The sequence below is a fragment of the Brassica napus genome, chromosome C3 (genome assembly GCF_020379485.1).
Source record: "Brassica napus cultivar Da-Ae chromosome C3, Da-Ae, whole genome shotgun sequence".
In the NCBI taxonomy this organism is placed as follows: Eukaryota; Viridiplantae; Streptophyta; class Magnoliopsida; order Brassicales; family Brassicaceae; genus Brassica; species Brassica napus.
The window spans coordinates 73,034,444-73,055,547 of NC_063446.1; the positions used below are offsets into that span (position 1 = coordinate 73,034,444).

Here is a 21,104-nt window from a genome sequence, read left to right on the forward strand (position 1 = left end):
AGAAGACCCTGTGTGCAAACGAAGTCATCTCACCTAGTTTAAGGTACGAATTTGAATTTTTTTTCAAGATCTGTTCGCGTAGAAGACTTACTAGTAAGTCATCTGTATGTAGAAGACTTACTGATGAGTCTTCTGTTCAAACGGACGACTTAAATTAAGTCGTCCAGCTTTGTTTGTTAAAAAAAAACACTTCAGACGACTTATATATACGTCGTCTACGAGAAACGGGCTAGTTTTGCATTTGACCGAATCGTGTCAGATCTTTGACTATTTCTGGACGACTTATAATTCAGTCGTCTCTGGGGAAGTTAAAATTTCAATATTTTATGAAAACTTGACGACTTACGTGTAAGTCGTCCTAGGTTAGTTTTGTAATTGAAAAATAAAACTTCATAATTTAACTTTAACCAGACGACTTAATATAAAGTCGTCCCTCTAGAAGACTTAATTTAAAGTCGTCCGGGGAAAGCAAAGTCGTCCAGAATTTTTCCCAATTTTCTGGTCAAACCTTGCTTATCCCGGACGACCTTAAATTAAGTCGTTTAGCTGGACGACTTTCATCTAAGTCGTCTGGAGAAAGTTAAATTTCAAGTTTTATTTTTCAATTACAAAACTAACCTAGGACGACTTACGTGTAAGTCGTCAAGTTTTCATAAAATATTGAAATTTTAACTTTCCCAGAGACGACTGAATTATAAGTCGTCCAGAAATAGTCAAAGATCTGACACGATTCGGTCAAATGCAAAACTAGCCCGTTTCTCGTAGACGACTTATATATAAGTCGTCTGAAGTTTTTTTTTTAACAAACAAAGCTTGACGACTTTAGACGACTTTTTCAATTGCAAAAGTGACCTCTTTAGACGACTTACCTTTAAGTCTTCGGGACGACTTAATGCTAAGTCGTCTGCGGCAATGTTTATTGAACTTCTTCATTTCCCTTTTCTCTATGTTTACTAATGTGTTTTATTTTGAAAATTTGCAGATGATTTTTCAGTTACATGCAGTGTATGGAGAATGGTTGTTGAGAGATTTCCGTTGGGATTTTGTGGTTGATGATCTCAAAGGAGGAAGATTGTTTTTATTGAATGAAGATTCAACACATGCTGAACTTGTTGCAATGGCTCAAGAAGATTATAACCTGGACATGAGAACAGTGAGTGTGGAGATTAGCTACTCATTACCAGCAGAAATGATGATGGCTCCAGGCAGTCTTCCCATTCATGTTACAAGTGATAGACAAGTTCGAAACTTGCTGGAGATACTCAAAACCCATAGAGTATGTCTTTGTGTATCAAGCCGCAGCAAGGTCGAAACGGTTTCAGAGAAAAGGGATATTGATGAAGCTGGTGAATGGGAAAAAGATGTTGGTGATAATGATGAAGCTGGTGAATGGGAAGAAGATGTTGGTGATAATGATGAAGCTGGTGAATGGGAAGAAGATGGGGAGGAGGAAAATGGGGAGGAGGATGCTGATAATTCTATTGTTGGTGAAACGGATCAGAATGGTGGGGATTACAGTCTTTATGGAAAGGTTCCAGATGAGGACGAGGAAGATGATGATAATATTTGTTTTGAAGAAATCCAAAAGACATATGCTAAGACAAATGCTATTGAAGGAGGAAAATCGAATGGTACCAGTATCTATGTCAACCAGAGTTTTGTTAGCAAGGGTGCTCTGCTTTCAGAGCTGCGGTTGGCAGCAGTGAGGGGTAAGTTTTCTTTCAAATTATACAAATCAACGAAAACTCTCGTTGTGGCAACATGTCCGGTTAGCTATTGTGGATGGAAGGTCAGAGCGAGTGTCAAACATGGGACAAACACGTTTTGGGTAACAAAGTATGTGGAAAAACATTTATGCTCAGCGGGAGACCGAATCGCTCAGCGGAGACACTGTACTCCGAAGTATGTAGGTAGTCTTTTCATTGATCGTGTTGGAATCATTGATGGGATAACTCCGCAGCATATCACTGATGCAATGAGGAACATGTTTGGCATGGCGCTTGATTACACCACTTCATACAGAGCACTGTTATATGCACAAAGATTGGTGAGAGGATCAGCAGAAGAAGGGTATTCGCGTCTGGCATCATATCTCGAGCAAATCTCCATTGCAAATCCTGATTCTATCACGGCGATAGAACTTGATTCTATGAAAAGATTTAAGTATCTATTTCTCTCTTTTGGAGCTTCTATCAAAGGTTTTAAGTATCAGAGAAGGGTCATTGTGGTGGATGGAACTCACCTAAGTGGAAAGTATGGAGGAACTATGTTAGTTGCAGCCGCACAAGATGGCAATTTTCAGATATTCCCATTGGCTTTTGGGATCGTGGATGAGGAAGATATACCTTCTTGGGAATGGTTTTTCACAAAATTGGCTAGTTGTATATCTCATGACAAGCCTCTGGTGATAGTCTCCGACCGGCACAAGGCCATTAAAAGTGCGTGTGATAAGGTGTTTCCTTGGGCAACCCGAGGAATATGTTATTATCACCTTCAAGATAACATTGTCAAAAAGTTTAAAGGGAAACATCTCATGTACTTGGTGAAAGGGGCTGCTTATGCTCACACGGTTTACGATTTTGACCGGTACATGGCTGAGATACGGAGTGCAAACCCGGAACTTGCAACGTATTTGGAGAAAGCCGACGTCAGGCTATGGTCAAGGGTTTATTGTAAGGGGAACAGGTTCAACATAAAAACAAGCAACATTGCTGAATCTATTAATTCCGCACTGAAGCGAGCAAGAGGATTTCCGATTACGTTCCTGCTGGAGTTCATAAGGCAGAAGTTAGGAAAATGGTATTGGAAAAGGAGACAAGATGCTTTGAGTCTCACAACTGAACATAGCGGGGGTGTTGAATACTTGCTTGCTGTTCGAGAAGAGATAGCGGGTACGATGACGGTCGAACCAATTGATGGATGGCATTTCTTTGTCAAAGGTGGCAAAATGGACTGTGTGGTTGATTTGGAACATGCAAAGTGTGATTGTGGTGTCTATGGAGTGGAGAAAATACCTTGCTCTCATGCTATAGCTGCTGGAATACATGCTGGTTTGCATATCTCCACACTTGTATGTCCACTGTACTCAAAGAATTATCTGTATGCAGGATACTCAGAGAATATATATCCTATCGTGTCACAACATATTGAGGAACGAGAATGCTTTCCTCCAGAACTAAAGCGTGGTCGGGGGAGACCGAAGAAATCAAGATGGCAATCTTGGTTGGAGCTATCTAGGATGAGAGGACACAAACCCAGGAAGAAACACAGGGCACGGAGATGCTCAAACTGCAAGGAAACTGGCCATACGAAACCACAATGTACACAAAATTTTTAAGTCGTCCCGTCTTGATTACCCGTCCAGACGACTAAATTTTTAGTCGTCCAGTGTATTTTATTTTTAGACGACCTTCTACTAAGTCGTCCAGTGTATTTTATTTTTAGACGACCTTCTACTAAGTCGTCCAGTGTATTTTATTTTTAGACGACCTTCTACTAAGTCGTCCAGTGTATTTTATTTTTAGACGACCTTCTACTATCCCTTCAAGTGTATTTTATTTTTAGACTACCTTCTACTATCCCTTCAAGTCGTCCAAACCTTCTAGACGACTTATTTGTAAGTCGTCCAGTTGGAAAACCTTCCAGACGACTTATAATAAGTCGTCCAAACCTTCTAGACGACTTATTTGTAAGTCGTCCAGTTGGAAAACCTTCCAGACGACTTATTTCTTCCAGACAACTTATATATTTACAAGTTCAAATACAAACACTAATCTTCCAGACAACTTATATATTTACAACTTATATATTTACAAGTTCAACTTATATATTCAAATACAAAGACAAGTTCAAATACAAACACTAATCTAATCATACAAGCCCACGAACCTATCACCATCCACATTTTCTTTTAGATGCTGATCAACAAGCTCCTTCCATATATCCACCGCCATATTATCCCTCATTTTCTTTGCGTTGCACCTAGCAAAGTCTTTAGGGTCAAAGGAGACACCGAGAGCATGACATTCAATGTACTTTACAGTGTACACGCCACAATCACCATTGTTGGCCGTGGGTACACCTTTCAGCGGTCTCTCATATGTGTATGGCTCCAACCCGTATTTGACCCGTATTTCGTCGGTGGCTGCGCACTCAACAAGCAGATAAGGGACCATCTGGAGAAAAGGCTCCATTATCGCATCCCATGCGTCTGGTACACTAGATGAAGGTATGCTGTCCCAGACGACTATGTGCCTCTTAGGGATCGATATCCAAATAGCAACCCAATGCTTGTCGTCCAAGTTCACTGGCGCATAGATATCATCAATGTCCTCCCCCCACTTCTTGTTTGATTGGCAAAATGAAGGTATTGATCCGTCATAAAAATACGACGCCCCACCAGGTAGAACTCTTCCTAAACCTTTGTGATCAGGTTCCGATGTTTTGAAGAGGTGATACTGCTCTCTCCAAGACTGGGAAAAGTTGTGATCCAGGAAGCACATTCGCTCGCTCCTGAAAGCTTGTGGGTTCTCCTGATACCTCTGCCTTAGCACATTAATCCAAGCATCTATATGCTGCATATTAAATATAACAAGTTAGAAGTTACCAGACGACTTAAATATAAGTCGTCTACGTGGTCGTCCAAGTAGACGACTTTCCAGACGACTTATAATAAGTCGTCTGGAAAGTAGTCTACTTGGACGACTTTGTAGACGACTTAAATCGTGTGCAGAAGACTTACGCAGTCTTCCAGCCATCCTCTGGCTGTCCGGAGGAAGTGGTACCACCTTGTTGGTGATGTACGTGGTTTGTCCTCGGTCTTAGTTAAATAATGACTGCAAACAAAAAAAGCAATCAGTTTTGGACGACTAAATCAAGCTATTATGGGTAAAGCAATCACTTACGGATCAGTTTTCAACCAATCAGCGAGTTCCTTCAACCGATCTTTGTTTACTGGCGGAAATGGATTATAGGCTCCCACTTTATCTTTTTTTTTCTCTGCCGTATAAGGAGATCTCACAGTGGGAGCAGGTTTCTTCGCTCTTTTACTCTTTGCACGCTTGTCCAATACAACCAGGCTCGGTTCTGAAACTGGATCGCTTGGCTCGGTGGAAGCGAGGCTCAGTTGTTGATCGGTGGAAGCGAGGCTCGGTTGGTGATCGGTGGAAGTGACAGCAACAATCTCTTTGGAGGTCTTATTTACCGAGAATGCCTCGGTTGCTGTATCCTCCGGCAACCATCTCTGCAATAAAAGTTGCACACAAGTTAACTCTGGACGACTTAAACAAAAGTTGTCTGGACGACTAGTTGGACCTGGACGACTTAAAATTAAGTCTTCCGTGGTCAACTAGTCGTCCAGACAACTTACGTTTAAGTCGTCCAGGGTCAACTAGTCGTCCAGACAACTTTTACAGTCGTCTGGACAACTAGTTAACCCTGGATTTGATACTAACCTCTTTGATTTGAGGAGGCTGTTTCTTTTGAGGAGGAGGCTGTTTCTTTTGAGGAGGAGGCTGTTTCTTTTGAGGAGGAGGAGGCTGCTGTTTGGTTTGATGAGGAGGAGGCTGGTTACTAACCACGGTTTCTTTGGCATGAGGGGTAGGTTGTTTATCTTGAGGGGTAGCCTGTTTGTTTCTACCCCCGGTTTCTTTGGCAAGAGGGGTAGGCTGTTTATCTTGAGGGGTAGCCTGATTGGTGACACCAACCTTCTTCTCCACAGCTTCCAATCTATCGGACAACTTCCTAAACTCCCTCATGCACTTATTAAACCCTTTTTTCATGCAGTCAGCTACGCCCTTGAACATAATTTCCAACTCCTCTCTGGTCACCCCTCTAGCCTCTTCTCTAGCCTCTTCACTAGCCACTTTAGGAGCCTCTTTACGAGCTTTCTTCCGAGGTCTTGGATTGTCTTCCTCCTCCTCCTCCTCCTCCTCCAACACAACCATCTCTTTGGCCTTCTTTGATGGAGTCACAACCTTAGGTTTTGTATTGACCTTAGTACCAGTGACTTCCCAGCAATCCATGGTCCACTTCCACGGTCTCCGCTCATACATGACTTTAATGATGTTCTCCGCGGGCAGGTCCTCAACCTCAGAGTCCCATTTTGGCCACATTTCACTAATGTCCTTCTCAACAAAGTTGATCACGCGGGTCTGCAGTAAATAGAAGAATCGAGTTAGATATTTGAAAAAAAATACTAAATAGACGACTTAATTATAAGTCGTCTACTATGTCGTCCAGCTGGAAGACCTTCCAGACGACTTATAATAAGTCGTCTAATAAGTCGTCCAGATGGAAGACTTTCCAGACGACTTATAATAAGTCGTCTAATAAGTCGTCCAGATGGAAGACTTTCCAGACGACTTAATTAAGTCGTCCGATAAGTCGTCCAGCTGGACGACCTTCCAGACGACTTATAATAAGTCGTCTGCGCAGACTTTTGGATTGAAGTAAATACCTGACTCAAGATAGCAGCTTTCATTGATCTGCGGCCTCTGCTGCCCTCGTAAGCCAGTATCGGTGGAGACGGACTGTCTGCTCTGGGACCACCAATACTAGCACCCAATTCCGGCATAGCTGTGTACGTCCAGACCTGAAGAACTTGTATAAACCCATCCACGGTGTAACAGCCAGCAATTTCTTTGTTCCACAAAGAGTCCATCAGCACCTTAAATGCGACTCTCCCCCATGGATAATTCTCAAACCGTTCTAAATCCATCACTAGCCTTGCCAGAGTAGATCGTGTAGCGGTTGAAAACTTTCTCCCTTCAATGAATCCAGTGAAGATGGAGAGGTACGCGAGCCGCTTGCGATCTTCCCTGGACCAATCCCCGCATCTCTGCAGTGCTGCTATTATCTGATCAGTAGTTGGCCCAGCTTCCAGATGAACTCCCAGCATCCCCCAGAAAGAAACCATCTCTGGGGTAACATCACATTTTGGTGTCTCAAGGTCCTCGATGTACTCGCAGTTTAGACCAGTGAGGTTTTCAAACTCTAACAGTGAAAACCTCAAAGGTTCTGGACCAACGAGAGACCACATCTCATACTTCTTCTTAATGTCCAGCTTGAAACTGAGCATGTAGTGAACCAGCCTTGAAGCCCAACCAAATCCCTGCTCCTTGAACTTGATGAAAACTCCCAAACTCGACTCCTTGAGCTCTTCAAATTCGTCATCAGTAAGAGCTTTCCTAAGAGCAGTATGCAACTTGCTGTTATCCGTATGATACGAAATGCTATTGTGGGCTTCTGGTTCTTCCCCTGATGTGTATAACCTACGGGGGAGTTCTGGAATATCCATCCTTTTTGTCTGCAAAATAATCAAAGACAACGATATAAGTCCAGACGACTTAGTAGACGACTTAAATTACTTACAAGTCTTCCAGTCGCAGAAGGAGTTGGAGTACTCGTCATTGCGGTTATAGATCTGAAAAAATAAACGTGAAACGGTGAGAATGAGTAAATTGATAGAGACAACGTTTTATGTTCATCTTTTCCTCGAGATTGATGACTTAGCGGCGTTAGGGTTTACAGAGAAACGGCGCTAAGGTTTACAGAGAAGAAGCGGCGGCGCTAGGGTTTAGAAGAAGCGGCGGCGCTAGTGTTTAGAACGTTGGTGACCACGGTGGCGAGGGCGACGGTTTGTTCGGAAATAGTGGAAGCGGCGGCGCTAGGGTTTAGAGGAATCGGCGGCGCTAGGGTTTAGAGGAATCGGCGGCGCTAGGGTTAGAAGAAGCTGCGGCGACAACGGTGAGAATGAAGTGAGATAGATAGCCGATGTTGAGAACGATGGTTTGTTCGGAAATCGTGGGAATTCGAAATCGCCTTTGAGAGAGAACTGTTAGGGTTTCTGAATATCGCGAAAAATGAAAAAAAAAAAAAAAATCACCTTATATATTGGGTAAATAATCCGGTTAGCTTTAAAATTACATTGGTAAACTTTAAGGTTTGGTCCGGTTTAGACGACTTATTCTGGCTGATAATGTACAACAGACGACTTAATATTTAGTCGTCTGTTTTCAGACGACAAAATATTAAGTCGTCCTAGACCCTAAAATGAACCCCTAAACTAAAATGACTAGATTAACTAACTAACCACGTTATAAAATCAAATTATACTTAAATAGTGTTTACTATACACAGAAATGAACACGCATAAGTAATTTTAAAAATTTTCAAAAACGGTTTTAATGCTTTCCAAAATCTAACCCTAAGAACACATACAATACTACAACATATGTTGATGAAACATAAACTTAAGAATATCATGACTCACTACTTTCACTCATCTATGCTGAAAACAATTGAAATTTGTTATATCTTAATTTATACCTCCTAAGACATATGTTAATTACATAATTCCCATTTTTCACTTATCAAAATATTTTTTACAAAATTTTTAAATTATGTTTAAGACTAACTGTCCAGACGACTTTAAGTTAAGTCGTCTGGACGACTTATTTTCAAGTCGTCTAAACAGACGACTTGCGAGGGGTAGAAACGTAAAAAGAATTCCGTTTTTTTGTTTGGTCACAAGGGGATAGTTGTAATTTCAATAGCCTTTTAGGTTACTTTTGCCTTTGACCCAAGTTGGGGTATTGTTTTGGGTTTTACTCCAAGTTTTGAGTCACACTTGGCAATTCTCCCTATATTAAATGGTGATATATGAGATATTAATTATTAATATACTTGAAGAGTTTTGCCAAAATAAATATATATAAAAGATTATATTAATTGTGTATGAGTTAATAGTCATTATCATATTAAAAAAAACTTGCCAAAAGATTATATTAAATGTGATGTCATCATTTTTTTTTAAATCTTGTCATCATTTTTTTTTTGTTAAAATTGAATCTGGTAGTGACATATATGCAACTTGGTTCACAAACAATGTTTAAGGGATATTTATACAATACAAATAATCCTAAATTTTAGGAGATAAGGCAAAATTACATATTTGTATGCATGGATTAAGAAATCTACTTATTCCAATAATATATCCCAAAAGTCACAAACAACCGACGCAGTATCTTCGAGAAAATCCTCAATGTCTTCCCCCACATCCTCAAAAAGACTTGTAACAGAGTCAAATACCTTTTCATCGTCTTCGCTGCAGAACCCATCATAGCTGAGTTCCAACGTATTCTCATCACAGCTGACTTTCAACGCCTTCTTATCACAGCTGACTTTCAATGTCGTCTCATTGACTTCCAAGGTCGTCTCAATTCCCCCATCTGGATTTCTTCGGAACTCTAACAGCATACTCAACTCAATATCGTCAAGAAAAGCTTCTATGTCTTCGTCTTCCACATGATCGAAAAGAGATACAATATAATGAAATAACTTTTTATCGTCTTCGTCTTCGCTATCTAACCCATCGCAGCTGACTTTCAACGTCTTCTCAATTCCCCCATTTAGAGATGTTCGGAAACTTGGCAGTTTTTTCAGACAATCCTCCTTACTCAACCCCCGCAAAGTCAAACCCAAAGTGTTAAGACCCAAAGGATGTCTGCCAGCAAGTTCTACAACTTCAGAAGCAAACTCCTTCAAACCATCAGGTGGAGAGTTTTGCTTGAAAGCAGCTTGACAGAAAATCTGTAGAGCATCTTCAGGAGATGGGAGATCAACTTCATACCTAAAACCAATCCCATGAGCTTCTAGAACCCGCCTATCATTCGTAACCACAATGATTCTACTCCCACTTCCAAACCATCGAGTTTGACCGGCCACGGCATTTAGCGCATGTGGATCATCCACACCATCAATAAAAATAAGAACTTTTTGGTGCTTTAGCCTTTCTTCCATTGGACCAATCTTCATGTCTTTTTTATCCATAATTTCAGACAGAAATTTTCTTTGCAAGTGCAACTTCATATTATAGTCATTAAAAGTGGGTCGACCATAACCTTCCCCACACTTAGAAAAGAAAGCCCTATCTAAGTAAACACTACTTTGGAACTTGCTAGAGAGGTTATTAAATAAAGCTCTAGCAATGATAGTCTTCCCAACTCCTGACGTACCACATATCCCACACATCCTCACTTCCTCAGAATCCAATTGAAGCAATGAACTCATTACTTCAATATGGTACTTAATGCCCACATACTCCTCAAAATTGTTTGATGGAGTTAAACTTAGTTTACGTAAAATATCACGGGAGATTTTATTAGCCATTTCAGCTTCGCTATCCCTAATGACAAGACAAAATCAATACGAAAACATTAATCAATAAATATCAATGATTATATCTCAAGTAGAAGTTGTTACTAAAGATCTCTACTCTAAAACTCTCCGCCTTGACTGATTACCCTCCCGCATATCAGCTAGGCGGTGGTCATCCGATTAGTTTCTTCCTAGTCTATTTTTCAAACATTTTACTATTTAACTTATCATGTTACACTTTTCACTAAAATTAACCCATAAAATCTAATAAAAATTGTACAAATTAGTTAATTTTGGTCTAAGAATAAGTCCATAAATAAAATAAAAATTAAAGTTATACAATAATATTCTATTTATATAATTAAATTTAAAATATCAAAATAATCCAAAAACTAATTTTATATTATCCCCGTTTCATCTCCGATTTTCTGGTTAGGGCTAGGCCCAGCCTCACCACTCGGTCAACCTTGCTAAAGATGTATAAACACTTACCAATTCTTCAAATGAAATCCAAGGATATTTGCAGCATCGGTTAACGCTTGCTTCCATTGATTTATCAGTTGTTCTTTTTTATTTTCGCAAGTCTTCTCAAATGTCTCTTTAAAGTCTCCTGACGGGTTCCTAAGATCAGAAGGATCCAAATCGTAGAAAATTGGTATCACCCTTTGACCATGCTCTTTCTTGCATTTAAGAATCTCCAACAACTCATTAAGGCACCAGCTTGACGAGGCGTAGTTTTTGGAAAATACCACCACAGCAATCCTCGACTCTTTAATCGCCTGTGCAAGCTTAGGGGCGATTGACTCGCTTCTCTCTATCTCGTTGTCTTTGAAAGCAAAGATCGAGTTACTTGCTAACTCCTTATGAAAGTGGCTGAGGAATTTTTTGCGGACATCTTCTCCTCTGAAGCTCGGGAACACATCGTATGACCAATTGCGAGGAGAAGGGGAGGAACAAGAAGCCAGAACGACCTGAGGAAACATATTTTACGAGTAACAAATCATCGGTGATTCTAGCAAAATATATTAGAGGAGAGGTGATGGGTCAAAGAAACATAACAATTCTATTTAAGAGCGAAAAAAAAATGTCATTTTCAGATATATGAGTTATCTAGCAATTTCGCAAGTGGATATTTCTTTCGCAACTTGACGGGAAATTTCCTCCTTCAATGTTGATCTTAACCTATTACCAGTTTTTTTTTTTTTTAACGCCGGATAATTGTCCTATTACAACTATGAGAATTCCGCCTTGTAAGGCTTTTCTCATTTAAGTCGCTTAATTACGCTTTCTCCGTGAATTGAAACTCAAACCTCCTGGTGTAAAAGCATTAATGAACTCTTGGTTAAACCACTGGACCAACGGGCTTCCACAACCTATTACCAAAGGGGCTTCCACAACCTATTACCAGTTACCACCGCACTATTTTGCAATGGATTTCGATATTCTCTTTTCACTGATATCTGATTTTCTGGATTTTTTTTAAAGCAAAACATTTAATGTTTGTGTTTAAAATAAGTTTGTGGTGATCTTGTCGCCTAAACATAAATGAAATTGTGGTTATATGTTTGTATGTTCTAATCAACAATTCTGTTTACATGTCTTTTATACGCGAATGGTGGTGTTTTCTTACAATTTAAGTGTGTTTTTATGTGGAAATTTCAAAATCTTCTATGTTTTATATTAATGACATTTAAATGAAAAGATGTCACTTTAAGAAATGTGTGGTGACTAGAAATTCTGAAATTATATATTTCTCGGATATTTCATACTTTCGTTGGAGTTGATCTTGACTTAATTAGCACCACACTATATTGCAATGTATTCAGATATTTTATTTACAATGTAGTATTTGATTTTCTTTTGTTCCCTTTGCATTTAATGTTTGTGTTTAAAATAAGTTTGGGGTGATTTTGTCGTCTAAAATAACTGATACTATGGTTATATGTTAATTTGTGTTCTGATATACATTTATGTTTTATATTTGCGTCTTTTCATTAAACTAATTATAAAATTAATTATAATGTATAAAAAATATTCTTCTATTTCTTTAAATAGAATTTACGGAATTACCTATTCTGATTAAAACATATACGACAATTAATAATTTTTAATAATAAACATTTAATAGCAATTTTTGTATCTTCTATTATTTTTGTTTAGTTTTTATTATTAAAGTAAACTAAATATTAAAAGTAATGCACCACATATATTTATGGACTTTTTGCAAATATGATTCAAAACTCAATCAAACACAAAACTAATCCACGATTTTTTGGAACTTTCATTTGTCCTATTCATTCCAAAAGTTCAGATTATTCACGAAAATCCCTTTTTTTTTACGAAATGAGTATTTTACTCTATCTTCCTCATTACCATCAAGTATTTACAATATTGTCATTACCATCAATACACCAACCACCATGAACAACCAATTTTGAAGCTCTTAATGCATCTAAAATCGATTTACGCTTCTTCTATCTCATTTCTAATGAACTAAAAATAACATCTCTTTCACTTTCTCTCTATATTCATCCAAAAAAACCCCAAGATTTTGATTCTAAAATTTGTATGGTTCATAGAGCGATTCAAGCTTACAATTCTTGGTGGGTCGCTTTCGTTTGACCTTATATGTGTGCTTGGAGAAGACTTATGTGTGCTAAGGAAGTTATCTCACTAATTTAAAGTATGAAATCAGTTTTTTTTTCATATCTAATCGCCAAAAAAACTTCTGTGTAAGTGTTATGGCAGTGTAAGACTTACGCGGAAGTCTTCTGATCAATGCAAATGTTAGTTTTGCAATTGACTTTTATATGTATTTTTAGAGACGACTTTTCTGGAAGTCTTCCATTTTTCTTTGTTAACAAAAAAATCTCAAAAATACCAGAGAAGACCTCCCGGTAAGTCGTCTAGGATAAACAGGTTAGTTTTTCATTTGACCAGATTATGTCAGAAATTTGACTTTTCCTAGACGACTTAATTGTAAGCTATTTTATGATACTTTCGCAATTGAAAAATAAAAATTAAATATATAATTTTAATTAAACGACCTACGTGTATGTCTTTCAGGAGACGACTTACACGAAAGTCTTCCAAACTTTTATTCCGAGATTCTGGTCAAATATTGGATATCACAGAAGACTTCCATTTAAGTTGTCTACCGGAAGACATACACGTAGGTCGTCTAATTAAAATTAAAATATTTAAGTTTTATTTTTCAATTGTAAAAGTAACATGAAACGACTTACATATAAGTCGTCTAGTAAAAATTAAATATTTAAGTTTTGTTTTTCGCTGGAAGACTTACTTGTAAATTGTCTAGGAAAAGTTAAATTTCTGAAACAATTTGGTCAAATGCAAAACTAACATGTTTATTTTAGACGATTTACCGGAAAGTTTTCTTTGGTATTTTCGAGATTTTTTTGAAAACAAAAGTAAGCCAATATTTACAAATGAAGACTTCCAAAGAAGTCTGTTGTAGAGTAGACTTCTAAGTATTTTTTTGTAAATTTTCAATTGCAAAAATGATCTAAATGACGACTTCCTAAGAATCCGTCGTATGTTTAATAAACTTTCATTTTCTCTAAACTTTGTAGTTCACGTATACAGGTCAATATCGAGGCTAGTTAATTAAATTTATACTCCCTCCGTTCCTAAAAGATATATGTTCTGGGAAAAAAATTTGTTTCAAAAAGATACATTTTTTACTTTTTCAATGTATGATTTTATGAAAAATTGTAAGTTTCAAAAAAATTAATGGTGTTTATTGAATTTCTATTGTCTAAAAATTATGAAAAATTGTTATTCACAAAAAACAATGCATATTTAATGAGTTTTCTTAATATATGTGAAAAGTCTAGAATATGCATCTTTTAAAAACAGAGGGAGTACTAAATTAATTGATGATATTTAGGAGGTGTTATTGGTTTATATATTTTGATTGATTTAGAAATCCATACAATATTTATAAATCTAAGTAAAATATACAAATTTTCAAATTCTCTCGGATTAGTATTTACAAATCTGGTGGTTTTCCCTCGGATTTGGTCCTTTGTATTTTTAACAAAGAAATTCATGCAAATCCATTCAAATACATTATGAAATCAAATCTATTAGTAATCCGTATGATTGAATAACACTTGATTTGAATTAGAATTTATGAATCATTAAATGAATAACACATGATTTCAATACGTATTTTAAAATCATAGAACCAATAACACTGCATTTAGTTTGGATTTTCAAATCCATCAAAATACCCTAACCAATAACCTCCACTTATTGTTGCCGTTCGCGCTGCTTCCAAGTACGCCTCCACCTCCGCCGCCTTGAATAAGATCAAAGACTCCCTCGAAGTCTCCGTCTCCGACCTCCGATCACTGATTCCGCCGTCTGATGGCGAGAGTAGCCATGCTAATCAGCGTGTCGTGGTGGTTCGCGGAACCGTCGAAGCTAAAGTCACCGGCGATGGGAGTCACAAGAACAACAACGACAATAACGTGCTAATCTCTCAAGAGACTGGAGAGAAAGCTCTTATCATCCATAGAACTCAAACTGTACGTTTATATATAGAAAGGCTTAAGCTTTGGTGCTTGCTTTGAACAGAGTCTGTAGAGGAAGCATTCTAGTGTCAATCCGTTTTGTTACTCTATAAAGGCTTAACCTTTGGTGCTTGCTTAGAAGAGAGACTGCATAACGAATTGTATATCTCATAGTGGAAGCATTCTAATGTGTATCTGTTTTTCAATTTGATGTGTTTGCAGTATATGTATAGTGGATGGAAGACTCTGTTTCATTTGTCAAGTGGTCACCGGTTTCTTTTGGAAAGATCTTTGCCCAAACAAGGAGCTGACTTTATGAGAATGGTGAGCTTTTGGCTCTATCTATGTTCATCAAAAGTCAACCCGCTGGTCATAGTCAAATCGATTTCTGGTCAAAGCTTGACCGGGTTGACTTTGACCAGCGGGTTGACTTTTCCGCAAACCTTGACCAGTCCCGTTTTAAACCGTTCGAAAGGCATTCTAACTCGATTTTTTGCCCTGATTTCAGATTTAGAGTCTATTTGAGCAGCTGGAGTTCATAGATACCACTTTTCCCTATTGCTAAGGTGAGGGCTATTCCGTTAAATCCCGAGCTAGTTTAGTACTACCATTATGGAAAGTTTAGTTTCGAAACATGATCCGTCTTTGTGAATCGAGTCTATTTGAGAGTCTTGCTTGTTCATTATTGATATTGATTGTTAACTGGAATTAGGATAATAGAGGATTCAACGATTGTGTGAAATGATTGATGCTAAGAACTGCTATATATATGTATATACATAGTTATGAGTAGGGACTATGTGATGAGGGCGTGAGTTCAGAGATGTCTGAGCTTCGACGCTACGGTGTGGTATGAGCGTGAGTTCAGAGACGTTTGAGCTTCGACGCTACTGTTTGGGGCGTGGTGCAGAGACGTTTGCATTCGACGCTATGATGGGCGGGGGTACAGAGACAGACTGTACTAGCGACGCTTCGAGTATATGTATATATCCTTATGAGGAGATGCGTGGTGCAGAGAGTAGCTATGTACTATAAGCGCATGAGTTGTAACGGCTAGTCCTCTAGCCGGATATTGATTGTTATGTGTGGTGTAATAGGCACCGTGTTTGTTTCATGCTAGAGCTAGGCCTACATTTTAGTAGTGCTATGAACTCAGTCTGTGGTTTGCGGTTTAGCATCCCATACCTCGCTGGGCAACTCCCCTGTTGCTCACCCCTCCTTCTTTCCCCCTTTTAGGTGAGACCGACGAGCAGGAGTGATTATCGGACCGGTGTATTGGGCTTTTGGGCTTCTATCGCTTTTACCGCTTTTATCTTTATCGGGCCTTTAGGCCTTTGGACTTTTATCGTTTATGTTATTCCTATTTCAGATTTTCGGTTTATGTCGTATTTTATATTTCGGATGTTATCGATGTTGGGCTTTTAGGCCTTTTGGTACCGTATTGACTTTTATATTATGATATGAAGATTATTATTATTTGAGTTGTATTATTATTTTATTTCCGCTTTTATCAATTTATTATATTTTGAAAGTGGCGGGTGTCACAATTTGGTATCAGAGCTATTTATTTATCGTAACATTTTATTATGTAAATCGGAGTGTCACAATTTGGTATCAGAACTATATTTATTTATCGTAACATTTTATTATGTAAATCGGAGTGTCACATAAACATTCAAGAAGCAAATGGGATTGAGTGGAACAGACGAACCTGTATTCCTATATATTGTTGAATGTTTAGTTACGGTAAATCAGTTGGATAACACAACAAAAGGAATGTAGTTGAGACTCTCTTTTTACGTTATCTAAGTGAATAGATGATTTACATTTTTTCCTCTCTAAATGTCATTTTCTTTTGATGGCCTCTCTTCGGCCAACTTCTCTTGGATTCTTCATGAATTTCTCCATAAATTTAGTTTTTATGCTTAAGCTTTCCGAATTTTGGGATGGTTGTATTTTGGGAATTTTGGGATCTTTCTCTGATAGTCTCACGGTACCTTCAACAATCAGGTTATAGGACATGTCTATCTATATCTAGTTGACGGTCCTTTCCTTGTAAATTTGACAGCTCTTAAGTGAAATCCGCTTTGGACAATACAAAATTAATCCTAACACTAGATCACCTAAATTATATACAAATTTTGTATGACAACTATCATATTACTAGCCTACTACGTATTTGTCTTGTGTAATTTCTATGAAAAATATTTCGTCCATTTCACTAAAGTAATGTTTTATATTTTAATGTTTTGTGCAGTTTCTATGAGAAATGCTTCATCCACTTCACTAAAACAATGTTTTACATTTTTCTTATGTTTCATATTCGTGCTGAAGTTACAAACATTTTAATTTCAGTATGGACACTACGAGAAAGAGTTTAAATTTTGACCACTTTATCAGACAGAAATTGGTCGCAAACAAGTCTTTTTGTCTATTTTCTATCCATTTATAGTCGTCAAAAAAGCTTCTTCAGAAATGAGTTTTGATTAAAAAGTGGTCAAGAATTTTTGACCACATATATGGTCAAGAATGTCGTCAGAAATGTCATCAGAAAAATGGTCAATAATTCCTAATCACTGCTTGACGAATTTATGACCAATAGCCATCATCTGAGAATCTGTCTCGATGGGGAGATATGCGCCGCTGAAGGTGAGAGGAGGAATATATATAGATTAGGTTCAATATAATCTGAATTTATTAAACAAGCCCACTACATGACATCGTTTAATAGTTTTAAAATGAAAACAATTGATATTTTTCACCATTTTCTTACCACTACACAAACCGGAAGAAATGGTTAAATATTTATAGAAAAATCTGACCACTTTCCGATCCATTTCTGACTATTTTTATGATGATAATAAAGTGGTCAAAACTTGGCACAAATTACTGACCATTTTTGTAACCAGTTCGGTTCGTTGGTAATTTCTGACCATCTTTTCTCTATTTTTTAAAATCATCATGAAATAGTTAATTTGTGATTGTAAATATTTTTGATTAATTTATGTGGTCAGGAATTTTGGTCAGAATATGTTATGTTTCCTTGTAGTGGGAAGATAATTTAAGTATTCTGAAACATAGTTCATAGTGAAATATAGGTAGTATTATTGAATGCATACCTTTTTTTCTTTTCCATATGTTTTTCTTCAGAAAACTTGTTTTTAAAAGCAAAAATATAGGTGGAATGGTGTCAACATCTCTTATGTGCATTTAAGCGAACAGTTTAAAATATTTTAATTTTCCAGTTGGGCTAATTAAAATTTATTGCAAGTCAAGTAAAGCAAGAGTCTTTTTCAATTTTCTTTTCACATTTCTTGATGCAGCTTTCTCAACACAAGAAACGAATCGTAATTTGGAAGTTTCTGTATCATCCCTCCACATTTTTTCCACCAGAACTCTAAATAGTAATAACAACAACAAAAAAAACATAAAATATATCAAAAAGGAAATAAAATTTGATATAGAAACATTTTTAATTGAGATGCTTCCCTAAACCAAAACTTCGTGTTGTAATGTGACATTTTATTAAAAAAAGTATTCTAATGTGAGATATAAAAACTCTTTGTTAAGTATTTTTTAGATGGTTTAACAATTAACAATGATGATGGAATGCATATCGTCGGTACAATACATGGTGTTATTGAATGGTCAACCAAAAGGACACATAGTTCTACGGCAAAGATTAAAATAAGGGGATCCATTATCTCTTTATTTGTTTATTTTATGCATGGAAGCATTGGTTGCAAATATTAAGAAAGCTGTGAGAGGGAAAGACAGCTGACATGTATTAAGGTTGCAAGGGCTTGTCCTCCAATTTCACACTTGTTGTTCGCAGATGATAGCATTTTCTTTTGTAAAACAATTAAGGAGGAGTGCCAGACAATTCTCAAGATTTTAAAAGAATATGAAGTGGTATCAGGCCAGCAGATAAATTTTGACAAATCATCAATCCAGTTTGGCCACAAGATCGTTGAGCCTACTAGGCAGGAACTATGTGACATTTTAGGGATACAAAATATCGGAGGAATGAGGTCATATTTGAGAATACCCGAAAACTTGAGAGGGTCAAAAATACAAGTTTTTGGATTCATTCAGGATCGATTAAATAATAGAATAAATGGATGGACTTTAAAATTATTTACCAAAGATGGAAAGGAAGTAATTATAAAATATGTGGTCACGACTTTGCCAAATCATGTAATGTCCTGCTTTCGTATACCCAAAACAGTAACGAAGAAGCTAACGAGTGCAGTGGCACGATTTTGGTGGGGTTCAGGGGGAAATAATAGAGGTATGCATTGGCAATCATGAGATAAAATATGTATCCCTAAAGAGGATGGAGGTCTGGGTTTTAAAGACCCATAGATTTTAATACAGTTATGCTAGGAAAATAATTTTGGCGATTAATTGAGAAACCGAACACTTTATTCTCTCGGGTGTTCAAGGGTCGATATTTTAGGAATGCATCACCCCTGGATCCATTAGATTGTACTCGTCATCCTATGGTTGGCGTAGTATTGTCTCTGCTAGATTTCTGGTTAACAAATGACTAATCAAAAGGGTGCGATCAGGATCATCCATCTCAGTATGGAATGATCTCTAGCTCTCATCCGTCCGAGACCAGCAAAAAAAAAATCAACATAATTCTTATACGGACCTTACAATGGACTCGCTCATCGATGCAACATCGAGAACATGGAATTTACAGGTAATTCAGACTCTGGTAGATGCTCGAGATGTGAAAATAATTGAAAGTATACCCTTAAGTAGAGTGGCGACAGAGGATCAAAATGGATGGCATTTTACTAACAATGGGAGATACACAATTAAGTCTGGATATCAAGTAGAACGAGTATACCAAGATAGAGAAAGGAACATACCAGAGCTTGGTCCTTCGGTCACTCCTTTGAAGGCTCATTGCTGGAAAGTATGTTGCCCACCTAAGATAAAATATTTTTTATGGCAACTGGTCTCAGGATGCATTGCGGTTAAAAAAAAATTAAAAGCAAGAGGAATCCAGAGGGATACAGTTTGCGCACGATGTGGAGACCCTGAGGAATCCATAAATCATGTATTTTTTGAATGTCCACCGGCGGTGCAAGTATGGGAACTGTCTCACATTCCATCTAACCCATATATTTTTCTCACTCAATCACTTTTTGCAAACATGGATCATTTATTTTGGAGGGTATCTCCGGCAATGGATGATTATCATTTTGTTTGGATCTTATGGTATATTTGGAAAGGAAGAAATAATAAAGTATTTAGCAATTTGGATATTGATCCTAGGGATACTTTTAGACTGGCAGAAACAGAGTCTTTACTTTGGTCAGAGGCACATGATAAACTTACACAGGGGACTGATCATATGCGCTTACAAGTAAAATGTCATAACACCGAGTATTCCAGGAAGATGGTGTTTTACGGATGGCTCATAGAAAAATTAGGAACCATACTCAGGACAAGGATGATATAGCACTTTGGAAGGATTTGAGGGTTTATTGGGAGCAAGGAATACGCGGACGAGTCAGTCATCGCTACATTCGGAAATGGAGGCGTTCATTTGGACAATGGAATGTATGAAGAATCTACGACAGTTTAATGTTACATTTGCAACTGATTATTCTCAGTTGGTGAAGATGATTTCGGAACCAGAAGAGTGACCATCATTTGCAAATTATTTGAAGGATATCGCGATCTTGAAGACAAGTTTCAACAGCTCAAAACTCATTCATATACCACGGACGCATAATACAATGGCGGATAGTCTTGCACAAAGTGCACGAAAGCAAACGTCGTTTGTCGTCTATATAGATTCGGAGCTATCAGTTTGGTTTATCGAGTCTAGATGAGTCTGTATTTAGTTACTGACAAAAAAAACAATTAACAAATACTTTAGAAAAAGTTAAGTGTAACTGTGCAACGTAACCATCATGCTTCCAAAGAAGTGTAACAGGTGTTAACATAAAATGTTATAATATCATCGTTGAGGGAATCTAGAAGTTCTTAAACTCAATTATTTGATTTTAACCTTATTTTAAAACTTAAAAAAAAAATTCAATAATAATACTAATATTCTAAACACGACAGCTATTAATATGCCAACTCCCCTACCCTCGATCTAAAACTCATCACGAGAAGATTAAAAATTTATACGAAAATACAAAGCAGTTAAGACAAAAAAAATGACTAAAACCACTGTCCTAAATCTAATATGAACACGTATATGGAAAGAAACATGTTTGCCTAGCTATTTTTATATAAAAAGACTAAGGGGGTGTTGTTGGTTACATAAGTTCAAGCCAATCCTAATAGATTTAAAATTGCTCAGATTTTCAATTTTTTTGATTCATTTGATAATTTGGATATATGATTTTATTTACATTCTAACTCCACGTCAATGTAATA

At 37.3% G+C, this 21,104-nt stretch overlaps 1 protein-coding gene and 1 long non-coding RNA gene across 2 annotated transcripts; one reads left to right on the forward strand and one right to left on the reverse strand.

The window, feature by feature from the left end:
- Positions 1 to 8,872: 8,872 nt before the first annotated feature.
- Positions 8,873 to 11,269, reverse strand: LOC125583893 (disease resistance protein RPS6-like). Its single transcript, XM_048751451.1, has 2 exons — positions 10,651 to 11,269; positions 8,873 to 10,186 (listed from the first exon to the last, which is right to left on the reverse strand). The coding sequence occupies exons 1-2, from the start codon at positions 11,139 to 11,141 to the stop codon at positions 8,980 to 8,982; spliced, it is 1,698 nt and encodes a 565-aa protein (XP_048607408.1). The 5' UTR covers positions 11,142 to 11,269; the 3' UTR covers positions 8,873 to 8,979.
- Positions 11,270 to 14,299: 3,030 nt separating this feature from the next.
- LOC125583894 lies at positions 14,300 to 16,175 on the forward strand. The gene is made up of 2 exons (XR_007320927.1): positions 14,300 to 14,711; positions 14,919 to 16,175. It is a non-coding gene; the product is annotated as an uncharacterized LOC125583894 (long non-coding RNA).
- The last annotated feature ends 4,929 nt before the right edge of the window (positions 16,176 to 21,104 follow it).

What these genes read in the sequence shown, in the direction of transcription:
- LOC125583893 (XM_048751451.1), bottom strand. Translation starts at nt 11,141, where the DNA reads ATGTTTCCTCAGGTCGTTCTGGCTTCTTGTTCCTCCCCTTCTCCTCGC. An exon ending in GGATTTCATTTGAAGAATTG is followed by an intron (nt 10,187 to 10,650) that starts GTAAGTGTTTAT and finishes TCTTGTCATTAG; the next exon opens with GGATAGCGAAGCTGAAATGG.